This window comes from Cervus canadensis, chromosome 24, assembly GCF_019320065.1.
Source record: "Cervus canadensis isolate Bull #8, Minnesota chromosome 24, ASM1932006v1, whole genome shotgun sequence".
In the NCBI taxonomy this organism is placed as follows: Eukaryota; Metazoa; Chordata; class Mammalia; order Artiodactyla; family Cervidae; genus Cervus; species Cervus canadensis.
The window spans coordinates 18945116-18966361 of NC_057409.1; the positions used below are offsets into that span (position 1 = coordinate 18945116).

Below are 21246 nucleotides of genomic sequence, written 5' to 3' on the forward strand. Positions count from 1 at the left end.
AGCAGAAAAGACTTCTTCGAACTCTAATAAAAGTGTGTATCAGAGTGCTCTATTTCAAAATGCAAAAATAATTACAAAAATAACTAAATCTAAGAGCAATGGTAACTCAAGGCATAGTTTTACAGTTCTAAAAATCTGAAGGAAGAAAATCTGAGGCAAAAATATGTCAAGAATGTTTTTTATTCTGAAGTCGTATGATCAAATATTTTCCAGGCTGACACTTGTAATGAAAATGAGTGCAACAGCATGCTCACAAAGCATGCTGAAATTATTTTTTAATTTTAAATTTAATATTGGAGTGTAGTTGATTTGCAATGTGTATGGGGTCACTTTGCTATACACTTGAAACTAAAAAAGCATGCTGAATTTAAACAGATCCCAAGCTCAACAAGTTCTGCCAGGGTTTATATATTTCAAGAGAAAACAAAACTCAAACCTTTTAAGGTGCATTCTTTCAGTTTTCAAGAGTTGGCAACTAATTTAAAATATTTTAATACTGCACAGTTTGTGAATTCTATTTAAACCCTCTCATGGCTAAATGTTTGGGATGTAAAATTACCTCAATTTTAAATTTATTTTATGCTATTCATAAATTTTTGACATTTAACAAGCTGTACCTTTTAAAGCCATAAAATGAAAACACGTTCATCTCTAAGGAATTAAGTTAACTGGACTCTATAAAAATAATCTATAATTGTAGTAATACAAATTCCAGGTACACTTAGAAGATCCATTCAATAAATCCAAATGTGCTTGCAGCGTGTCTGAGAGCAAGAATGATCTGGGAAAGGTCATCCCTCTACCCTTTGAAAGGAATGTTATTCAATGTCATTCTAACACATGAAAGGCTTCCTACAGGCTTTAGATATTTTAAAAGACATTCTGGTATACCCAATAAAGAGTTCAATACAAAACCATTAGACTATTCTGATAGCTTCAGAGAAATGAAGCCATTGGCATTGGCTGTCCTCACCCATCAGGAGAACAGGAGCTACTTCTTTTGAGGGGATTTCTATTTTGGCATGATGCTGCTCTTTTAACCTGTGCCGATAACTCCATCCAGCAGCTTCCAAAATCTTCCGCTCCTGATCTAAGTCTCATTATCCAGAATCAGTGAAGTGTTCCATAGGGTTGTCAAAGTTTAATTTCATTTTGCCAGTTATCTGCGTAGACAAGTATGAAACCATTCAACATCTTCATCCCCCAGAGATGTAAGGAAAACAAGATGTAGGCTCATACCCAGTCATCTGTGATAAAGGGTTCTTCTGCATAAAAACTTTGCCATGGAAGTTCAGTTCAGTTCAGTTCAGTCGCTCAGTCATGTCCGACTCTTTGCGACCCCATGGACTGCAGCACGCCAGGCCTCCCTGTCCATCACCAACTCCCGGAGTTTACTCAAACTCATGCCCATTGAGTCGGTGATGCCACCAGCCATCTCATCCTCTGTCACCCCCTTCTCCTCCTGCCCCCAATCCCTCCCAGCATCAGGGTCTTTTTCAATGATTCAACTCTTCGCATGAGGTGGCCAAAGCACTGGAGTTTCAGCTTCAGCATCAGTCCTTCCAATGAACACCCAGGACTGATCGCCTTTAGGATGGACTGGTTGGATCTCCTTGCTAACCTTTGGTTAAAGGCAGCATTTGCTGGTTCTGTCAGTCACATTAGTTCATTTTCACTGTAATAGCTGGATTGTCTGTTACCTTTGGTGGGACCCATGAGAACTTACTACTAAAATAATAACCTCTATGCTAAGATGGAAAATTTCATTTATTTTGAAAAAGGAAAAAAAATATACTAACCAGTTAAATTCCTTATGACTGTAGATATAATACAATTTTGCATCTCCATTTTTTTTTCAGAAGCTCTGGGTTCTCAGAGCTTACAGAGATCACACATTTTAAAATAGAGAATTCTTTTGAGTCACACACAAACACACACACACACATGCACACATGTATATGTAAAGAATCTAGAAAATGTAGCAAAGAACAAGAAAGAAAATGTCACAAGTCATCCCATAATCCAAAGATAAGTTCTGTTTACATTTTCAGGGGCTTCCCTGACGGCTCAGTAAAGAATCCTTCTGCAGTGCAGAAGATACAAGAAACATGGGTTCGATCCCTAGTCCGGGAGGATCCCCTTGAGTAGGAAATGGCAACTCACTCCAGTATGTTTCCGTGTATATGAAGCTATGTATACATTTGTTTTAAGTAGCTAATTGATTCAACAAACTTGACTAAGCTCCTACTGTCATCCAGATGTTATGCTTGGACTGAGAATGCATCATGAAAAACCAACAAATATCCCCACATTTTTTGGAATTTACAACCAGCAGGGTGGAGTGAGGGAGGGCAGGGAGGAGAGACCTGTAATAAATAATAAATTAGTAAATAATACATCCTATAGAATGTTAGAAGATGATATTGATACTGAGAAAAATAGAACAAAGTAGGAGAGATTGGGAAGTCCAGTGTAGGGAGGTCTGGGTGATAACAGAGAGATCAGGAAAAGCCACATTGAGAAGGGGCATTTGGGAAAGACCTGAAGGAGGTGATGAAGGGGTTTTGCAGACAAAGACCATTCCAGGCAAGGGACAGCTAGGGAAGGGACTAAGACAACAATGTGCCTGTCCTGTTCTAGGAATACCAAGAAGGCCAGTGTGGCCAGAGTGGAGAGAGGAAGAGTGTGAAGGACACAAGGCCTCAGAGGTGATGAGATGCCAAGCATGTAGGGCTTTGTGGTCCATGGCAATGACAATTTTACTCGAAGTGAAACACAAACCTACAGCAAGGTTTTAAGCGTAAAGATAACCTGATCAAGTTTACATTTTAGAAGGATGCCACCTATGCCAATAGTCATATTGTATAACATTTTGTGTTCAACTGTGGTCATTCAACAGGGGAGCATCTCCCCAAGTTATTTTGTATTTATGGGGAAGAGGCATACTGGTTCCATCAATGTACCCATTAGTGAATGTATTCTTTATTTCAGTTTCCCCTGTTCATAATGTTGAATGGAAATCTCAGTACACGAGTCTTTATCTCAGACATCAGTGTCGATCCTCTAGCATAAATTCTTTTAAGCTGCAGTACTGAGTAACACATAAGAAGAGTCATGAAATGTGCATCCAGATTGTTTTCCAAAAGTGTCATATACATTTATACCCTCAGAAGCAACTTGTAAAATATGACATTATTTTGATCAACGGAATAATATGTCAGTTTTTTTAACTTGACACTAACAAATAAGAGACTCACTTATTTATCAAAAAAGACTTCTTAAAATCCATACAACAATCAGTAGACACATCAGAATGATGGAGTCCTATATTTTTCACACACATACCTACGCTTCTTACCTTTCTTCTTTCACTCCTTTTTTCTTCATTAACCCACTTTCACATAAGTGACCTGATTTTCTTTAGTGAATCATTGTTGTATTTATTTATTTATTGGCTTCATGGCACAGCATGTGGGATCTTAGTTCCTCAACCGAGGATCAAGTCTGTACCCACTACACTGGCATTGCAGAGTCTCAACCACTGGACCTACCAGGGAAATCCAGATATAACTGACTTTCAATGTAAATAAACAACATGCATGACTCAAGCAGCTCTGGCTTGAGTGCATGACTCCTCTCCTCCCTCTCCTACTATTTCTTTTTCTCTCTCTTTCTGTTTTTATTTTAATTGGAGGATAATTGCTTTACTTTAATGTGTTGTTTTCTGCCGTACCTCAACATAACTCAGCCATAGGTATATACATGTCCCCTCCCTCCTGAACCTCCCATCCACCCTCCACGCCATCCCACCCCTCTACATTGTCACCGAGCACCAGATTTGAACTCCTTCTGTCATACAATAAATTCCAATGATACCTGAAGCAAAGGCTTCACAGAAGCGTAACTCACAGTATCTCAGAAGAAAGGGTTTGCCAAGCAAATGAAGAAGGCAAACAGAAACAGAGGAAAATATCCATAAAATGTCTTAGAAAAATAATTCTTTTTTATCTTTTAAATTATGAGAACATAACACATGTATAGGCGATTTAAAAAATACAGAACAAAGTTATATATGGTTCCACTGTAGAGAAAAGTAATTCTTGTGTATTTATTAAAGTATTCATTATTTTTTTTCAATTAAAATAGCAATACCTCTTTCCTCAAAAAACACTTTCAATTCAAATTTTCACTGAAGTCAGATTAGTCCTCTATAAACTTGAATATTTCCCCCATTGACAAATAAAATACTGTGTGTCTGAACAGGCCGTATATTTGTACAGCTTTAGACTCATTGATGGAGAAGGAAACGGCAACCCACTCCAGTGTTCTCGCCTGGAGAGTCCCAGGGACGGTGGAGCCTGGTGGGCTGCCATCTATGGGGTCGCACAGAATCGGACACGACTGAAGCGACTTAGCAGCAGCAGCAGCAGACTCATTGAATGAATTCTGTGTTTCCTTGGATTTAAAAATGGTTCATTGCTCTTTATTTTATAATCTCATAGTGATAGTCAAGAGACAGCATAAGTATGTATATATTTTAGAAACTCAGGTCTGAGAACAGAAAAGAGAAATGTCACTATAGCAAATATTTATTTCTCTTTTTGAATTATTTCTCTCTGTATGACTGCCTCTGGGTTTTAACACATGTATGTGGAATCTAGAACAGTGATACAGATGCACCAATTTTCAAGGCAGAAATAGAGACACAGATGTAAAAAAGAAATGTATGGACACCAAGGAGGAAAAGGGGAGGTTGGGATGAATTGGAAGGTTGGAATTGACATTACACACTGCTGTGTATAAAATAGATAACTGATGAGAACCTAGTGCATGGCACAGGGAACTCTGCTCAGTGTTCTGTGGTGACCTCAATGGGAAGGAAATCCTGATAAGAGGGGATATGTGTATATGAGTAGCTGATTCACTTTACTGTACAACAGAAACTAACACAAGGCTGTAAAGCAACTATACTCCAATAAAAATTAAAAGAAAACAAGAAAATCATGAGTATTCAATGTTTATGCATTTATTCAAAAGGTCTGCACATATTCTGTTTAATTTTTTTCAAAATATACTTAAAATCTGATAAGGAGAATCTTAAGAATAAGTCAATTTATGGAGCTTAACATGGCATCATTTCTCAATTTAATATCTAGTGCTTTCTCTGTGCCAGCATTATGCTATTGCTTTACAAGACAATAACCCCATTTAACCACCAGAACAGTTCCATGACACAGCTTCTATTATAATCTGCATGTCACAGATGAGGAAATGAATGTTTAGAGAGGTTTAAGTCACATGTCCAATTTCACCCAGCTAATAAGTACTAAAGTAGAAACTTGAACCTAGATGTTCTCAAATACCAAAGTACTAGGATTTGGCTACACTGGGGCTCATTTAGAGGACATGGTCATGGATGCCAAGGATTAGAGGGAAAATTAGACGTTACAATGGAAAATAGCATGATGTAGAGATAAGAAAAGCAGAGCAAATCACAGAGCAGTTATTTACCAGGGATATAAACTTGGATTACGTTAACCTCCAACTCCTGATCTATAAAAGGGGTATAATTAAAAGACAGTGCAAAATAGTCCATATACATTAAGCATCTGCTATGCATTAGATGACGGCAATGTTTAGAAGCAACATAGAGAAGATTGTATAACAGAACGAAGCTCTTGCCCAGGTGGTTTGATGGAAGAACAGAAATTAGTTGGGAATGGAGGTGGATACTATACCATATATTACTAATGTATCTGAACTAAAATCTAGATGCAGCAGAAAGCAGTGATGTACATGATGTGTTTTGACCATCCAAACAAATATCACCTGAACCTTTTTTAAGAAATAAAGAACTTTGGGATAAGTATGTCAATAGTAATCATCTAATGGCCTTCATATATAAGTACATATTCATGCAACTGTAACTTAGCAGTGATAGGTACCTTTTGTCTGACATTAAAATAATATTTTTCGTACACCATTTGTAGGACATATGTTTTCAAAAGTTTCCCATAGCCCTTGTTAACAAAAAGGGAGAAAAAGCTAAACTGTATTGTTCTTTGGCTTGATCCTCTTTTCTGAACAAGGAGTTATATTTTCAAGGTTAAATCTTGGGGTGTTGGTGAATGCTGAGATTGTGAAACTGAGTTTTAAGGTAAAAAAATAAACCCCTGTGTTAGTGATGAAATTCCTGAGGCCATTACTTGCTGTCATCTATTTACTCAGAGATAGTATATGAATTTTCAAAGCACAGCCTCTGACACACAGACTACCATTCAATAAATGCTTTTATATTGTGTATATAATCATCAATACAGTCTGTTCTACAGTACAGTCCTTGTATTATATTAAGCAGCTTATTGTTTACCTTTTCTATTATAATATAGTTATTGTGCATCATATCTACTTACGATGGGCTATCAGACATTTCATTGGAAATTTCATTGGAAATTTCGTTGGAAATGTCTGATAGATTTACGGGTTGCCTGAATGAAAAAGTCTTCATTGAACAGTGTTCGATATAATTTAATACTGAAAATAAACAAAAAAAAGACCAACCACTGGTGTTTACAAGTTATATCCCACATGAGGTAATAATTCTATAATGTGTATTTTTTAAATAATCAATGTTGAATTAGAGTATAGCTGATTTGTGCTTGTGCTCAGTCATGTCCGACTCTTTCAGCTCAGATGATAAAGAATCTGCCTACAATGAAGGAGACCCGGCTTCGATCCCTGGTTTGGGAAGTTCCCCTGGAGAGCGGAATGGCAACCCACCCCAGTATTCTTGCCTGGAGAATCCCATGGACAGAGGAGCCTGACAGAGAGTCAGACATGACTGAGCAACTAACAATCACCATTTGTGCTTGTGCTCGGTCATGTCCGACTCTGCGACCCCATGGACTGTAGCCTGCCAGGCTCCTCTGTCCATGGAATTTTCCAGGCAAAAATGCTGGAATGGGTTGCCATTTCCTCCTCCAGGGAGTGTTCCTGACTCAGAGATCAAACCCACATCTCCTGTGCCTCCTGCATTGGCAGGTGGATTCTTTACCACTGAGCCACTTGGGAAATCAGGCCTTAGGGTTTCATTAGCAGCATTGACAGTATCACAAAGCTGAGATTTCTGATTCATGAACAGTGTAATGAACTTGACTAAAGCTTGGCCAAGGAGGGAGTATTTGTCAATAGATTGGTAAGAAGATGAAGAAATTTACACATCATGTAACTTTTAAAGAACAAAGCAAAAAACATTCACGCATTTCTTCCACCAACCTGTCCCTTTTTTTTATAGATGCAGATGATATAGATATAGATAAATACACATATATACATGTATGTTTTCGATTCCACATATAAGAGAGATTGTACAAATAGTATTTGTCTTTCTTTGTCTGACTTATTTCACTTAGCATAATGCCCTCAAGGTCCATCTATGTCATTCGCAAATGCCAAGATTTCATTTGTTTTTATGGCTGATTAATATTCCAGTTCCTGTGTACATGTGAGCTCGCATGCTTGTGTGTTTGTATTCATCCATCCATTGATGGAGGAACTTGGGATGTGTTGGCTATTGTAAATAATGCTGCAATGAACATGGGGTGCATATATCTTTTCAAATGAGTGTTTTTGTTCTGTTTGGGGAAATTGCCCAAAGGTGGAATTGCAGGATCATATGGTAGTTTTATTTTTAATTTTTTGAGGAAACTGCATACTGTTTTCCACAAGTGACTGCATCAGTTTACATCTCACCAACAGTGTACAGGTGTTCCCTTTTCTCCATGTCCTCTCCAGTACTTGCTATTTTGTCTGTTAGTCATTATAACAGGTATGAAGTGATATCTCTTTGTTATTTCGATTTGCATGTCCTTGGTGATTAATGATGTAGTACATCTTTTCATTGACCATCTGTATTCTGATCTTCTGCCTACTTTTTAAACTGAGCTGTTCAGTTTCTTGCTATTGAACTTTGAGTTCTTTGCATATTTTGGATATTAGCCCCTTATCGGATATATGATTTGCAAATATTTTCTCCCTTCCAGTAGGTTGCATTTTCATTCTGTTGATGGTTTCCTTTGCTGTGCAGAATCTTTTTATTTTTGCTTTTTTGCTTTCGTTTTTGGTGTCAGATTTTAAAAAATCATCTATGAGCTTAGTGCCTTTATTTTCTTCTAGGAGTTTTATGGTTTCAGGTCTTATTTTCAAGTCTTTAATCTATTTCAAGTTAATTTTTGTGTATGATATAAGGTAGTGGGGGGCTTCCCTCGTAGCTCAGCTGGTGAAGAATCCGCCTGCAATGCAGGAGACCTGGTTCGATTCCTGGGTCTGGAAGATCCCCTGGTGAAGGGATAGGCAACCCACTCCGATATTCATGGGCTTCCCTGGTGGCCCAGCTGGTAAAGAATCCACCTGCAATGCAGAAGGCCTGGGTTGGGAAGGTCCCCTGGAGGAGGGCATGGCAACCCACTCCAGTATTCTTGTCTGGAGAATCCCACGGACAGAGGAGCATGTGAGCTACAGCCCATGGGATCTCAAAGAGTTAGGCATGACTGAGAGGCTAAGCACAGCACAGCATAAGGTAGGGGTCCAGTTTCATACTTTTTCATGTGGCTGTTCCATTTTTCAATACCATTTACTGAAGAGACTGCCTTTTCTACATTGTATAGTCTTGGCTCCTTTGTCATAAATTAATTGACCCTATATGAGTACATTTATTTCTGGTGCTGTATTCTGTTCCAGTAATCTCTGTTTTTTATGCTAAGATCACACTGTTTTATAGGTTTGTAGTATAGTTTGAAATCAGGGAGTGTGATGCCTCCAGCTTTGTTCTTTCTCAAGATTGCTTTGGGTTTCCAGTTTTCCATATCAGTTTTAGAAAGACTGACCTAAACCCCTTTTCTTCATCTAACAAATTAGTCCCTTTAGATAAGGGTAAAATAAGGACATTCACTTTAGCAAACTTTCATTTTGAACCACACAAATGTGTATTTTAAAACCCTCTAAATTCTAGGCTGTGGCATATTGTTAAACTGGTTTTAACAAGGGGCACTTGATTCCTTGCTCAAAGTCCCTTCTCATAGATAGGAGCTTTTATTTTTCGTCTGGTGTTGAGATTAAAGGATTTAGTAGAAGGCCTAAGAATAGATATCCTTAATAGGATTGAGACAATCAAACCAATTACCATATTTTACTAAGAGCATTCTTTATGTGGGGGAGAAACTAAGAATAAACCTTAGCTCTTAGAATCTTCAAATTGTCTAACTTTCACTGTGTTTACTTGACTTTGGCAACAACAGCAGCAGGATCCCTTTTTGTTAGAATTATCCTGGGAAATTCTTTAAATTATCTTTTCAGATGTGGCTTATCTCACCATCTGTCACCACTGCAGGAAATTCAGCATTGAATTCAAACACTCTCCAGTGCCTAATCTTTTGAGGTCAACCAGGATGCTCAGAAAGATAAGGAAAAACAACATTGATAAATACTAATTGAGCTTCCATCACTGCCTAGTGCTGGCCTAGGTGGTAAGGGATCCCTAAGAGTGAAAGCACTACTTATAGCCTAAATAGGGAGACAGACAAACATTATGCAATTATATATCATTTTGACAAGTACTGTCATAGGACAACTGCTATTGGAACTCACAAGGAGAGTATCTATCTCATTTCTTGGGTTGAGTTGAGATTTGGAAGATGAGGGAGGAGGAAGGGTGAAGGTGTGTGTGTGTGTGTGTGTGTGTGTGTGTGTGTGTGTATGCATGTGCATGCATTGGCCATTGGAGGTTGGAGAGGAGCAGTCACCTTAGCAGAGAGAGGGGAAAGAAAGAGATGCAAGAGGTGATTTATAAATGGAGACTCAAAGGATAGAGTAGAAATTATCCTGGAGGAAGCAGGGGGGCGGGGTGGGGTGGGGGTGGGTACAGGAAGGGTGTTTTTTTTAATTGGGGGATAATTGCTTTACACTGTTGTGTTAGTTTCTGCTGTACAGTGAAATTCAGCATTTATATGTGCACATATATCCCAGTGAAAAAGCAGGCTTAAGACTAAATATTAAAAAAAAACAAACTAAGATGGTAGCATCTGCCCCCAATACTACATGGCAAATAGAAGGGGAAAAAGTGGAAGTTGTGACAGATTTCCTCTTCTTGGGCTCCAAAATGACTCTGGACGGTGACTGCAGCCATGAAATTAGAAGATGATTGCTTCTTGGCAGGAAAGTAATGACAAACCTAGACAGTGCAGTGTATTGAAAAGCAGAGACATTACTCTGCCAACAAAGGTCCATGTAGTCAAGAATATGGTCTTCCCAGTGGTCATGTACAGTTGTGAGAGCTAGACCATGAAAAAGGCAGAACACCAAGTAATTGATGCCTTCGAGTTGTGGTGCTGGAGAAGACCCTGAAAGCCCCTTGGATGACAAGGAGATCAAACTGGTCAATCTTACGGGAGATCAACCCTGAATATTCACTGGAAGAACTGATGAGAAAGCTCCAGTATTTTGGTCATCTGATGCGAACAGATGACTTATTGGAAAAGTCCCTGATTCTGGGAAAGATTGAAGGCAGAAGGAGAAGAGGGCATCAGAGGATGAGATAACTGGACAACATCACCGATGCAATGAACATGAACTTGGGCAAACTCTGGGAGATGGTGAGGGACAGGGAGGCCTTGCGTGCTGCAGTCCTTGGGGTTGCAGAGAGTCAGACACGACTGGGCAACCTAACAACAACAACAGTCTTTTGGACTCTTTTGGACCTCCCTCCCACCCCACCTCCATCCCATCCATCTAGGTCATCACAGAGCACCAAGCTGAGCTCCATGCGCTATCCAGCAGCTTCCCACTGGCTATCACTTTTACATATGGCAGTGCATGTGTGTGAATCCCAATCTCCCAGTTCACCTCATACCTGCTACCCTGTCTCTGTGTGTCTGTTCCCTGTGTCTGCAAATACATTCCTATTCCTGCCCTGAAGATAGGTTCATCTGTGTGTTTCTAAAAGAAGTAATATCATGTGCAAAGGCTCAAGGGCAAAAAGAATATATATGTAACTTAAGACCTTAGATAAATGCTTCTCAAGCTTTAATGAGAATGTGAATCCCATGAGTTTAGTGTCAAAATGCAGATCTCATCCAGTAGCTCTAGGGCAGGTCATGAGATCCTGGGTATCAACAAGCTTCCAAGAGTGCTGCTGGTACATAGACTGAACTTCGAGTAGCAACATAAAAACCACTCAATTTCCAGTAGTGGGTCATTTCATTCTCTGGTGAAATCACTGAATATTCCTTAAGCTATTTTCACTACTAATGGTTGACCTACTTATTCACATTGCATGAATCATTGATTGCAGTGTGGTGGCAACTCAGGATCTCATTGGTATACGACATTGTTCTACAAAGGTGTCTGCTTCTCCTCCTATAATACTTTTAAAGTCACTACTTTAAATTCTGCTGTGGTGCCTCCTTCCTACCTTGATCTTCCTCCTCACTGAAATGCATTTAGCAGTTTTAGCGTGAAACCAGACGGAAAGGATGTGCTTAATAAATACTGTCAGCACTTGTCAAAATCAAACAAAAATGTCCCAGGGAAGTATTTACATCCTTCCCCATTAAGAGCAAGTTATAAGGCTGTGCTATATCTTGACAGCAGTTCTTTTAATGTCAATTTGTGCTCATTTCTAATAAATGCATGAGTTTCATGTTCTTGCCAGCGCTGTCTCATCCTGTAGCAGCAAATGTTCTGCTTCTAGAGAGAAAACATTTTTGCAGATACTCTGAAAATTCCATCTCCTTCCCAAAGGCATGGAAATAGATTGAGCTGGGTTGTAGTCACCTACTGGAAACTTACATTGATGTCACGTGGTTTAAAAGATGTGCCTCTCTAGATATATTTTAGATATAGGCATCATTAAATTGATTCATAATGTATTTCGGGAGAGCAGAGATGCTTTGAGGACACATTTTTTATTTTGTTAATGCTATACATGCTTAGCCTTAAAACGAATGGAGCAAGCTCTGCAGGCAAGCAACACTTTCAAATCCCCTTCTTCACCTTCATTTCTGACTAGGATCTCAATCTCACTATCATCTTAAAGGCAGAAAGATTTTCATACCAGGATACATGTGGCTCAGTCAGTTCAGTTAAGTCACTTAGTCGTGTCTGACTCTTTACGACCCCATGGACTGCAACACGCCAGGCCTCCCTGTCCATCACCAACTCCCAGAGCTTGTTCAACTCATGTCCATCGGGTTGGTGATGCCATCCAACCATCTCATCCTCTGTCGTCCCCTTCTCCTCCTGCCTTCAATCTTTCCCATTATCAGGGTCTTTTCCAGTGAGTCCGTTCTTCGAATCAGGTGGCCAAAATATTGGAGTTGCAGCTTCAGCATCAGTCCTTCCAATGAATATTCAGGACTGATTTCCTTTAGGATTGACTGGTTGGATCTCCTTGCAGTCCAAGGGACTCTCAAGAGACTTCTCCAACACCACAGTTCAAAAGCATCAGTTCGGCACTCAGCTTTCTTTATAATCCAGCTCTCACATCCATACATGACTACTGGAGAAAACAGCTTTGACTAGACAGACCTTTATTGGCAGAGTAATGTCTCTACTTTTTAACATGCTGTCTAGGTTGGTCATAGCTTTTCTTCCAAGGAGCAGAAATGTCCAGTTCTAACTGTTGGTCCACTTAGAGGTCCATACCATTTCTATCCTTTATTGTGCCCATTTTTGTATGAAATGTTCCCTTGGTATCTCTTAATTTTCTTGAAGAGATCTCTAGTCTTTCCCATTCTACTGTTTCCCTCTTTCTTTGCACTGATCACTGAGGAACACTTTCTTATCTCTCCTTGCTATTCTTTGAAACTCTGCATTCAAATGGGTATATCTTTCCTTTTCTCCTTTGCCTTTAGTTTCTCTTCTTTTCTCAGTTATTTGTAAGGCCTCCTCATTTTGCCTTTTTGCATTTCTTTTTCTTGGGGATGATCTTTATCACTGTCTCCTGTACAATGTCACGAGCTTCTGTCCAAAGTTCTTCAGGCACTGGCTATCAGATCTAATCATTTGAATCTGTTTGTCACTTCCACTGTATAATCGTGGGAAACAGTGGAAACAGTGAGAGACTTTATTTTTGGGGACTCCGAAATTACTGCAGATGGTGACTGCAGCCATGAAATTAAAAGATGCTTGCTCCTTGGAAGAAAAGCTATGACCAACCTAGACAGTGTATTAAAAAGCAGAGACATTAATTTGCCAACAAAGGTCTGTCTAGTCAAAGCTATGGTTTTTCCAGTAGTGAGAGGATGTGAGAGTTGGACTATAAAGAAAATGCTGAGCGCCGAAGAATTGATGCTTTTGAACTGGGGTGTTAGAGAAGACTCTTGAGAGTCCCTTGGACTGCAAGGAGATCCAACCAGTCAATCCTAAAGGAAATCAGTCCTGAATATTCATTGGAAGGACTGATGCTGAAGCTGCAACTCCAATATTTTGGCCACCTGATTCGAAGAACGGACTCATTGGAAAAGACCCTGATGCTGGGAAAGATTGAAGGCAGGAGGAGAAGGGGACGACAGAGGATGAGATGGTTGGATGGCATCACTGACTCAATGGACATGAGTTTGAGCAAGCTCTGGGAGTTGGTGATGGACAGGGAGGCCTGATGTGCTGTGGTCCGTGGGGTCACAAAGTGTTGGACACGACTGAGCAGAATTGAACTGAACTGTATAATCGTAAGGAATTTAATTTAGGTCATACCTGAATGGGGTCTAGTGGTTTTCACTACTTTCTTCAATTTAAGTCTGAATTTTGTAATAAGGAGTTCATGGTCTGAGCCACAGTCAGCTCCCAGTCTTGTTTTTGCTGACTGTATAGAGCGTCTCCATCTATGGCTACAAATATAATCAGTTTGATTTCGGTATTGACCATCTGGTGATCTGGTGACTTGGCATTTCTTTTTTCTCCTAGACTAACTCAGCAATTAAATTTTTATGTGTATAATAATAACTATAGTACTGTGGCTACTCTTCCTGGTGTCTCTGATGGTAAGGAATCTGCCTGCAGTGGGGGAGACCGGGTTCAATCCCTGGGTAGGGAAGATCCCCTGGAGAAGAGAATGGGTATCCACTCCAGTATTCTTGCCTGGAGAATTCCATGGACAGAGGAGCCTGGCAGGCTACAGTCCATAGGGTCCCAAAGAGTCAGACACGGCTGAGCAATGTGGCTACTTGTACAATGTGCTTTACGGGAAAACAGAGCTTGCATGGATGATCTTTTACTCTGGCCTAGGTTCCCTGATTTTGGACCTACCCAGTTTTCCCTAAGTTAGATGTGATCCACCTTTAGAGAGATACTGATTGCTGAAGCTCTGTTTCTACTCTGTTTTAATTAGGTTTGTGTCCATCTCATTTCTCAGCCTTCCTACCTACCGCTCTCAGGATCACTAACCCTGCAGTGAGCCATGGGGAATGTCCCAACACTGGACTTAAATCCTTTGGTGGCCTAGATGGAAGTGATCCTTCAATTCACCAGAGATGCCTAAAGGACATAACAGAAACAGGGCAGGCAGCTATGCAGACTCTTCAGCCTGTCTCCCGAACTCCTGCACATAGAGCTCTGACTGGCTCCTAGTAAGAATAATAACACAATTTCTTTTGAGTCATGGGCCAAGTTGTTACAGACCATAGTTACCTTGGTTGGTGATCCTGTCTTCCATGTGTAAATGATTTAGAATCTCACAATGATAACCTGTTTGGTATAAAAGTCAAACTTTCCTGTTGCCGAGAAAGCATTCAGAAGGCCTAGAGCTGAGTTTGAGGGAGAATCACTTACTGATGATAAGTAGGGTATAGGCCCTACATTGCAAGAAGCCTGTAAAAACAAGGCTGAAAACTCAGACTCTCAATGATATTTTGAAAGTGAGGTCCAGAGCTAGCAGGGACCACAGACTTCACTATAAGCATTTCATTTATAAACAAAAAAGAGACAGGCCTTGAAAAGCTAGGCAGTGTCTTGGCTAAGGCATTAGAACCAGGATCTAGAGTCAGTTCCCTTCTCCCTCTGTTTCCTGATCCCTCCCCCTCCTTCTTCCTTTTTCTTTTCTTCCTCCATCCCTTCCTTCCTTTCTTCCTTTCATCCTTCCTTTCCCAATCTTTCCCTAGTTCATCAAAAATAATATGGATGTTGTCGTTTCATTCTATTCCTCAAGGTGGCAGTTACTCAGAAAACAATACATAAGGTTTAAAACAAAACAGATTTTAATTGAATTATTTTATAAAATTTTTACCCAAATTTCTGATCTGTTACAGAGCACCATCTGCAGTCATGTAAAAAAAAGAATGTTATTCATAGTAGTTATTAACAGAAATACAAATAGACTACATGCATGCAATATTTGACTTATGGCTAATCACAATGCAGTGAAAATTGACTGATTCAGAACCTCAAGCATGAGGCTTATAGGTTATTTAGAAACACAGTGTTTTTTTAATGGATCTTCTGTTTGGTGCTTCTTAATCCGAAGAAAAAAATTCTATATGTTGGGTTGATAATTACATAAAGAGTCATCAGACAATATTTCAAAAAATATGTTTTAATGAATGTTCTATGTTCTATGTCACATATTCTATGTGGTCAACAACCACAAAAATAAAATATGTAGACTTGAGATATCAGTATACTTTTTAAAAATCTAGATTTGCATATTTTCAGAAGAAAATTATTCAGCCTAATTTAAATATACAAGGAGCCCTCTGAATCTTAATATTTCTCAGCTCAGCTCAGTAAGTCACTTAGTCATGCCTGACTCTTTGCGATCCCATGGCCTATACAGTCCGTGGAATTCTCCAGGTCAGAATACTGGAGTGGGTAGCTGTTACCTTCAATATTCTAAAACTATTTTCTAAAAATAATTTTTATTTTTATCATGTCTTGAGCCTGTATAAGCAATTTCAGATCTTTTAAAATATTTATACACCCCTGTATATAGTCAAGCCCACCAAGATTTGACAGGAATAGGGGAAGAGGATATAAGTCTAGAATTTTGGAAACAAGAAAACTAAGTAAGATACTGTCTCCAGTCACAGGGATGATAAAGAGATGACCTGTGTTTTCTAAAGCTCATATTCTTTTCATGATACCACACTGCTTCCCAATTAAAATTGTTTTCCTCTCATTTGAAAAAATAATATGAGTATTTTTTATGTATTCATTTTGGCTGAGTAGAAATAATGTGACAATGGAAAGAATATTACTTGGGTTTTAGAACTGCTTGCTTAAGAAAATGTGTCAACTCTGCTAGAAATCATGCAGATGTGTCCATCCACAGACTGTGGAGGGCGATGGGTCACAATTTTATATTCAGAATGGAATAGGTCATAGTCGTCCCACCAAATACAAAAGTGAAACCAGCAAGGAAACCAACATCAATGTCAGCAGAAGGTTTGCAGTGTCCAGCGCGATCTGAAAAGATGATTTTGCATAAAGCACATTGTGCTTCTTTCTTTCTAAATATGCAGATGACTCACAGAATGTGTTCTCTTTTGTGTTTTGGGGAACAAACAGCAGCTTGGAGTCACCCCTGATGTACGAGGTTCCGGAGACGCAGCAAGGCAGCGCCAGCGCCAGCTTGGAAAGTAGCCTGGGCGGCTCCATCACTGCCTGTAAGAAGGTAACGCTGCCTCTAACACCACACCGCTGTCTCTGAACTGATTGAGCTAATTGAACACTGGTTTGAGTTTTCAAGCACTTCTTCTAAAGCAGAAACAGCAGTAAAACCACACAACAAAATCACACACAGTTTGCTCATGGGGATAACCCCCTGATGACATTAAACATGTAATTCATGGAAATGATCAGAAAACTGAAGCATTTCAGAAAGGTCTGATTTAAAAATTCTAAACCTCCAGTCATACACCACACCTCCAATCTTTTCTAGTAGCTCTTCCTAAACTTAAGCATTGGATAAAGGCTTCTTGGATCTCCTTACAGAAAAATCTTCACAGGTTTTGAATGATTCAACTCATTATAGTAAGCTCCTAAGTCTATATCTAAGAAAAATACAGTCATGGCTGTTTTCCTTTAGCTGTTTTCTTAAAGGGAAGGGTATGCTTGGTTATTTTATTAGGATCAGAATTGCATTTACTAGAGTATAGATTTTAGAACTGATAAACAAATCTTGCTTTCAGACACTTGCAGAAAGCTGACATTTGAACAACATAAAGTCATCTAATTTAACTGTCCCATTTTTCAAGCCAACCCAGCCCAATTTCAGGCCCAGAAATTTAAAGCCAAGTGCTTACTTACCTATTTAATGCATTTGTCATTATTTGATGCTGTATTCCAGAGGAAAGTGTGTTTCGTTTCTTGAAAACAGAAAAATCATACTGGATTATTTCATTTATTGTTACAAAAAAGTTCAATTATAAAGAATGCTTATAGTTATACATTAAGACAAATCATTTTACTGATCATGTTTTATATGTATATTTAACTATGATAACATAATGTACATTATATATGCATATATATTTCAATCTATTGATTACTGTTCTGAGTGAAGCAGCAGTATTCTCTGTGTGATTTTGTATAGTTTTTTTTTCTTATTCTTTTTTTTTTCCATTTATTTTTATTAGTTGGAGGCTAATTACTTTACAATATTGTAGTGGTTTTTGCCATACATTGACATGAATCAGCCATGGATTTCCATGTATTCCCCATCCCGATCCCCCCCTGCCACCTCCCTTCCCACCCCATCCCTCTGGGTCATCCCAGTGCACCAGCCCCGAGCACTTGTCTCATGCATACAACCTGGGCTGGTGATCTGTTTCACCCTTGATAATATACATGTTTCGATGCTGTTCTCTCAAAACATCCCACCCTCGCCTTCTCCCACAGAGTCCAAAAGTCTGTTCTGTACATCTGTGTCTCTTTTTTATTTTGCATATAGGGTTATCATTACCATCTTTCTAAATTCCACATATATGCATTAGTATACTGTATTGGTCTTTATCTTTCTGGCTTACTTCACTCTGTATAATGAGCTCCAGTTTCATCCATCTCATTAGAACTGATTCAAATGAATTCTTTTTAATGGCTGAGTAATATTCCATGGTGTGTATGTACCACAGCTTCCTTATCCATTCATCTGCTGGATTTTGTATAGTTTTCAAGTACCAAAGAAAACAAATATCTTCAATAGAGAACGTACATTGATTATAAAAAAAAAGTAACATTAAACATAATCTTAAAAAATATTTCATGCATATATTCATAACTAAATATGAAAATAAATATGCCTGATTAATTAAGATACACATGTTACATAATCCTATTTTCTCTCCTCTTATAAAATTCTTGTAGAGGATTCAAAACTATAAATTCCAGATTTAACACAAACTGGTTTTGAGTTGTTTATGAAAGAACCAAAGCTGCAGGTTTCAAGCCCTAAATATGGTCTATTCAACTCTGTAACTCTAAATTATAAAGTCATCACCAGATGCTATATCTTTCATAAGGCTAAATTATTTTTAATTTATTCTAATTTTTGAATAACTCTATTTCTATTGATTAGAATTCCAGTGGCATTTAAAAGAAGGATTGAAGCCAGACTGCCTGAATTTGACACCCAGTTCTATGATTACTAGTTGTGTGATTTTGAGCAAATTACCTCTTCATGCCTACATTTGCTCATCTGAAAAAATATATTATTACCCATTTCACAGGGTTGAGATGCAGGTTCTTCAGTGAGTGTATCAATAGGAAATGCTTAGAACAGCACCTGGGATACTACATATATTCAACAATAAAGATTACCTGTAACTAATATTAGTCTAAAGAATGGTTTTATCAACTGATAAATAGTGCCAGAAAAATTCAATATTAGCATTACCATGCTAAGAGAGTCAGTATTTTATGATCTGTTATTTCAATTATGCTTATTTCCTTAGAAAATAGTCATATTCATTTTTTAAAAAATCACGTCTAGAAGCTAATGAATTAATAATAAAGCTGTTTGGGACTAAATAGCTTCTAGAAAAAGTAAAACAAATTCAATGATCTATTCTAAATGATCTATTATATATGCATATATATATATATGATTTTAAAATTTTGAATATAATTCTCATTCCACAATTATTTCTAGAACAACTGTTATTACGTTGAACCATATAAAATTCACTTTTTTATTGATCATATATCAAAAATGATCACATATGGGTAATTTCATACAATCCAACCTAAATATATTTAAAATGTTGTTAGCTCCTAAGGAAAGATAGGGGCTTCCCTGGTGGCTCAGATGGTAAAGAATCTGCCTGCAATGCAGGAGATCTGGGTTCAGTCCCTGGGTTGAGAAGATCCCCTGGAGAAGGGAATGGCAACCCACGCCAGTATTCTTTCCTGGAGAATTCCATGGACAGGGAATCCTGGCAGGCTACAGTCCATGGGGTCGCAAAGAGTGGGACAGGACTGAGTGACTAAAACACGCATGCACACACACACACACACACAGAGAGAGAGAAAGATACAAGGATAGATCACAAATGGCCCCCACTCTAAAATAATTTACAGTCTGGTTTGGGAGATTGTACTGGTTTCTGATGTGAAAAGTCAAGCAATAAATAATAAGTTAAATGATATAACTCTGCAGTGACATATCAAGATAGTATAAATCAGGTGACAAATGAGCATTATGGGTATTTATAGCTGAGAACACAGAAAGACACTGGATTTGTAATGGACAACACCTTCAAAAAGAGAAGTGGATGTTAATTTAGACTTTGAAGTGTGATTAAGATTTGAATAGGTGAAGAGATTATCCAACTAAATTTAGGAAGGAGAAGCCAAATTAATGTAGGAGAAGCCAATACTTTTGTGTATGGCAATGTTTTTCTAATATTCACGGAACGTTCCTTTCGTTCTTAAGCTTATGTAAACATTGCATTTTAAGACAATTTAGTAGCCTTATATGCCATAGGTTATACACCATGTGGACTCTAATTGTTTTTCTTGCCTTCCAAAAAGTAACTCACCAGTATTTCTTCTTCTTTGTATCAAGATCATGGCCCCACAATAAAAGGCATGAATATTGAAACTTAATTCCTTTATTTTATTTTTATATGTTACTGCAAGTTGATTTAAGTGATCATGATTATTTTTTCATTGCATTAATCACAGGTCACGGGATTGGGGAAGTAAGGATCTGTATGGTCACAATTGCACATATAATATATGTTCTGTACAATAATTACAAAAAGAGTAAGGACAGTTCTGTCTTAGAAACAGCAAGACTGTCCAGCTAAATCTCTCCTCTTCACAATGAATCAGCCTTCAGTAAGAGTAACATGGGTAATTGAAATCTATTGGTAATTCCCCAAACTTTTTTTTTTTTTTTTCAATTTTTTATTAGTTGGAGGCTAATTACTTCACAACATTTCAGTGGGTTTTGTCATACATTGATATGAATCAGCCATAGATTTACACGTATTCCCTATCCCGATCCCCCCTCCCACCTCCCTCTCCACCCGATTCCTCTGGGTCTTCCCAGTGCACCAGGACCGAGCACTTGTCTCATGCATCCAGCCTGGGCTGGTGATCTGTTTCACCCTAGATAATATACATGTTTTGATGCTGTTCTCTCGAAAACATTCCACTTACTTCTTCCACAGAGTTCAAAAGCTGTTCTGTATTCTGTGTCATTTTTCCTTGTTTTGCATATAGGGTTATGTTACTCATCTTTAAATCCTATATAATGCGTTAGTAATGCTGTAATGTTCTTAATCTTTCTGGCTACTTCAATTCTGTATAGAGCTCCAGCTTTATCCTCTCATTAGGAAACTGATTCAAATGAATTCTTTTTACGGCTGAGTAATATCCCATTGTGTATATGTACCACAGCTTTCTTATCCATTCATCTGCTGATGGACATCTAGGTTGCTTCCATGTCTTGGCTATTGTAAACAGTGCTGTGATGAACATTGAGGTACATGTGTCTCTTTCAATTCTGGTTTCCTCGGTGTGTATACCCAGGAGTGGGATTGCTGGTCATATGGCAGTTCTATTTACAGTTTTCTAAGGAATCTCCACACTGTTCTCCATAGTGGCTGTACTAGTTTGCATTCCCACCAACAGTGTAAGAGGGTTCCCTTTTCTCCACACCCTCTCCAGCATTTATTGCTTGTAGACTTTTGGATAGCAGCCATTCTGATTGGTGTCAGATGGTACCTCATTGTGGTTTTGATTTGCATTTCTCTG

At 38.5% G+C, this 21246-nt stretch overlaps 1 protein-coding gene across 9 annotated transcripts in view; it reads left to right on the top strand.

The window, feature by feature from the left end:
• The window catches only part of LOC122426679 (SPHK1 interactor, AKAP domain containing), a 193133-nt gene that overhangs the window by 30940 nt on the left and 140947 nt on the right, over positions 1-21246 (top strand). For 6 of the 9 annotated variants that reach the window (XM_043445776.1, XM_043445774.1, XM_043445777.1 and 3 more), the window contains exon 2: positions 16555-16660. In XM_043445776.1, the coding sequence (XP_043301711.1) occupies positions 16555-16660 (106 nt within the window). Of the gene's footprint in view, positions 1-16554; positions 16661-21246 lie in introns of those variants that run through there. The other 3 variants (XM_043445775.1, XM_043445781.1, XM_043445782.1) reach the window with 2 other exon arrangements.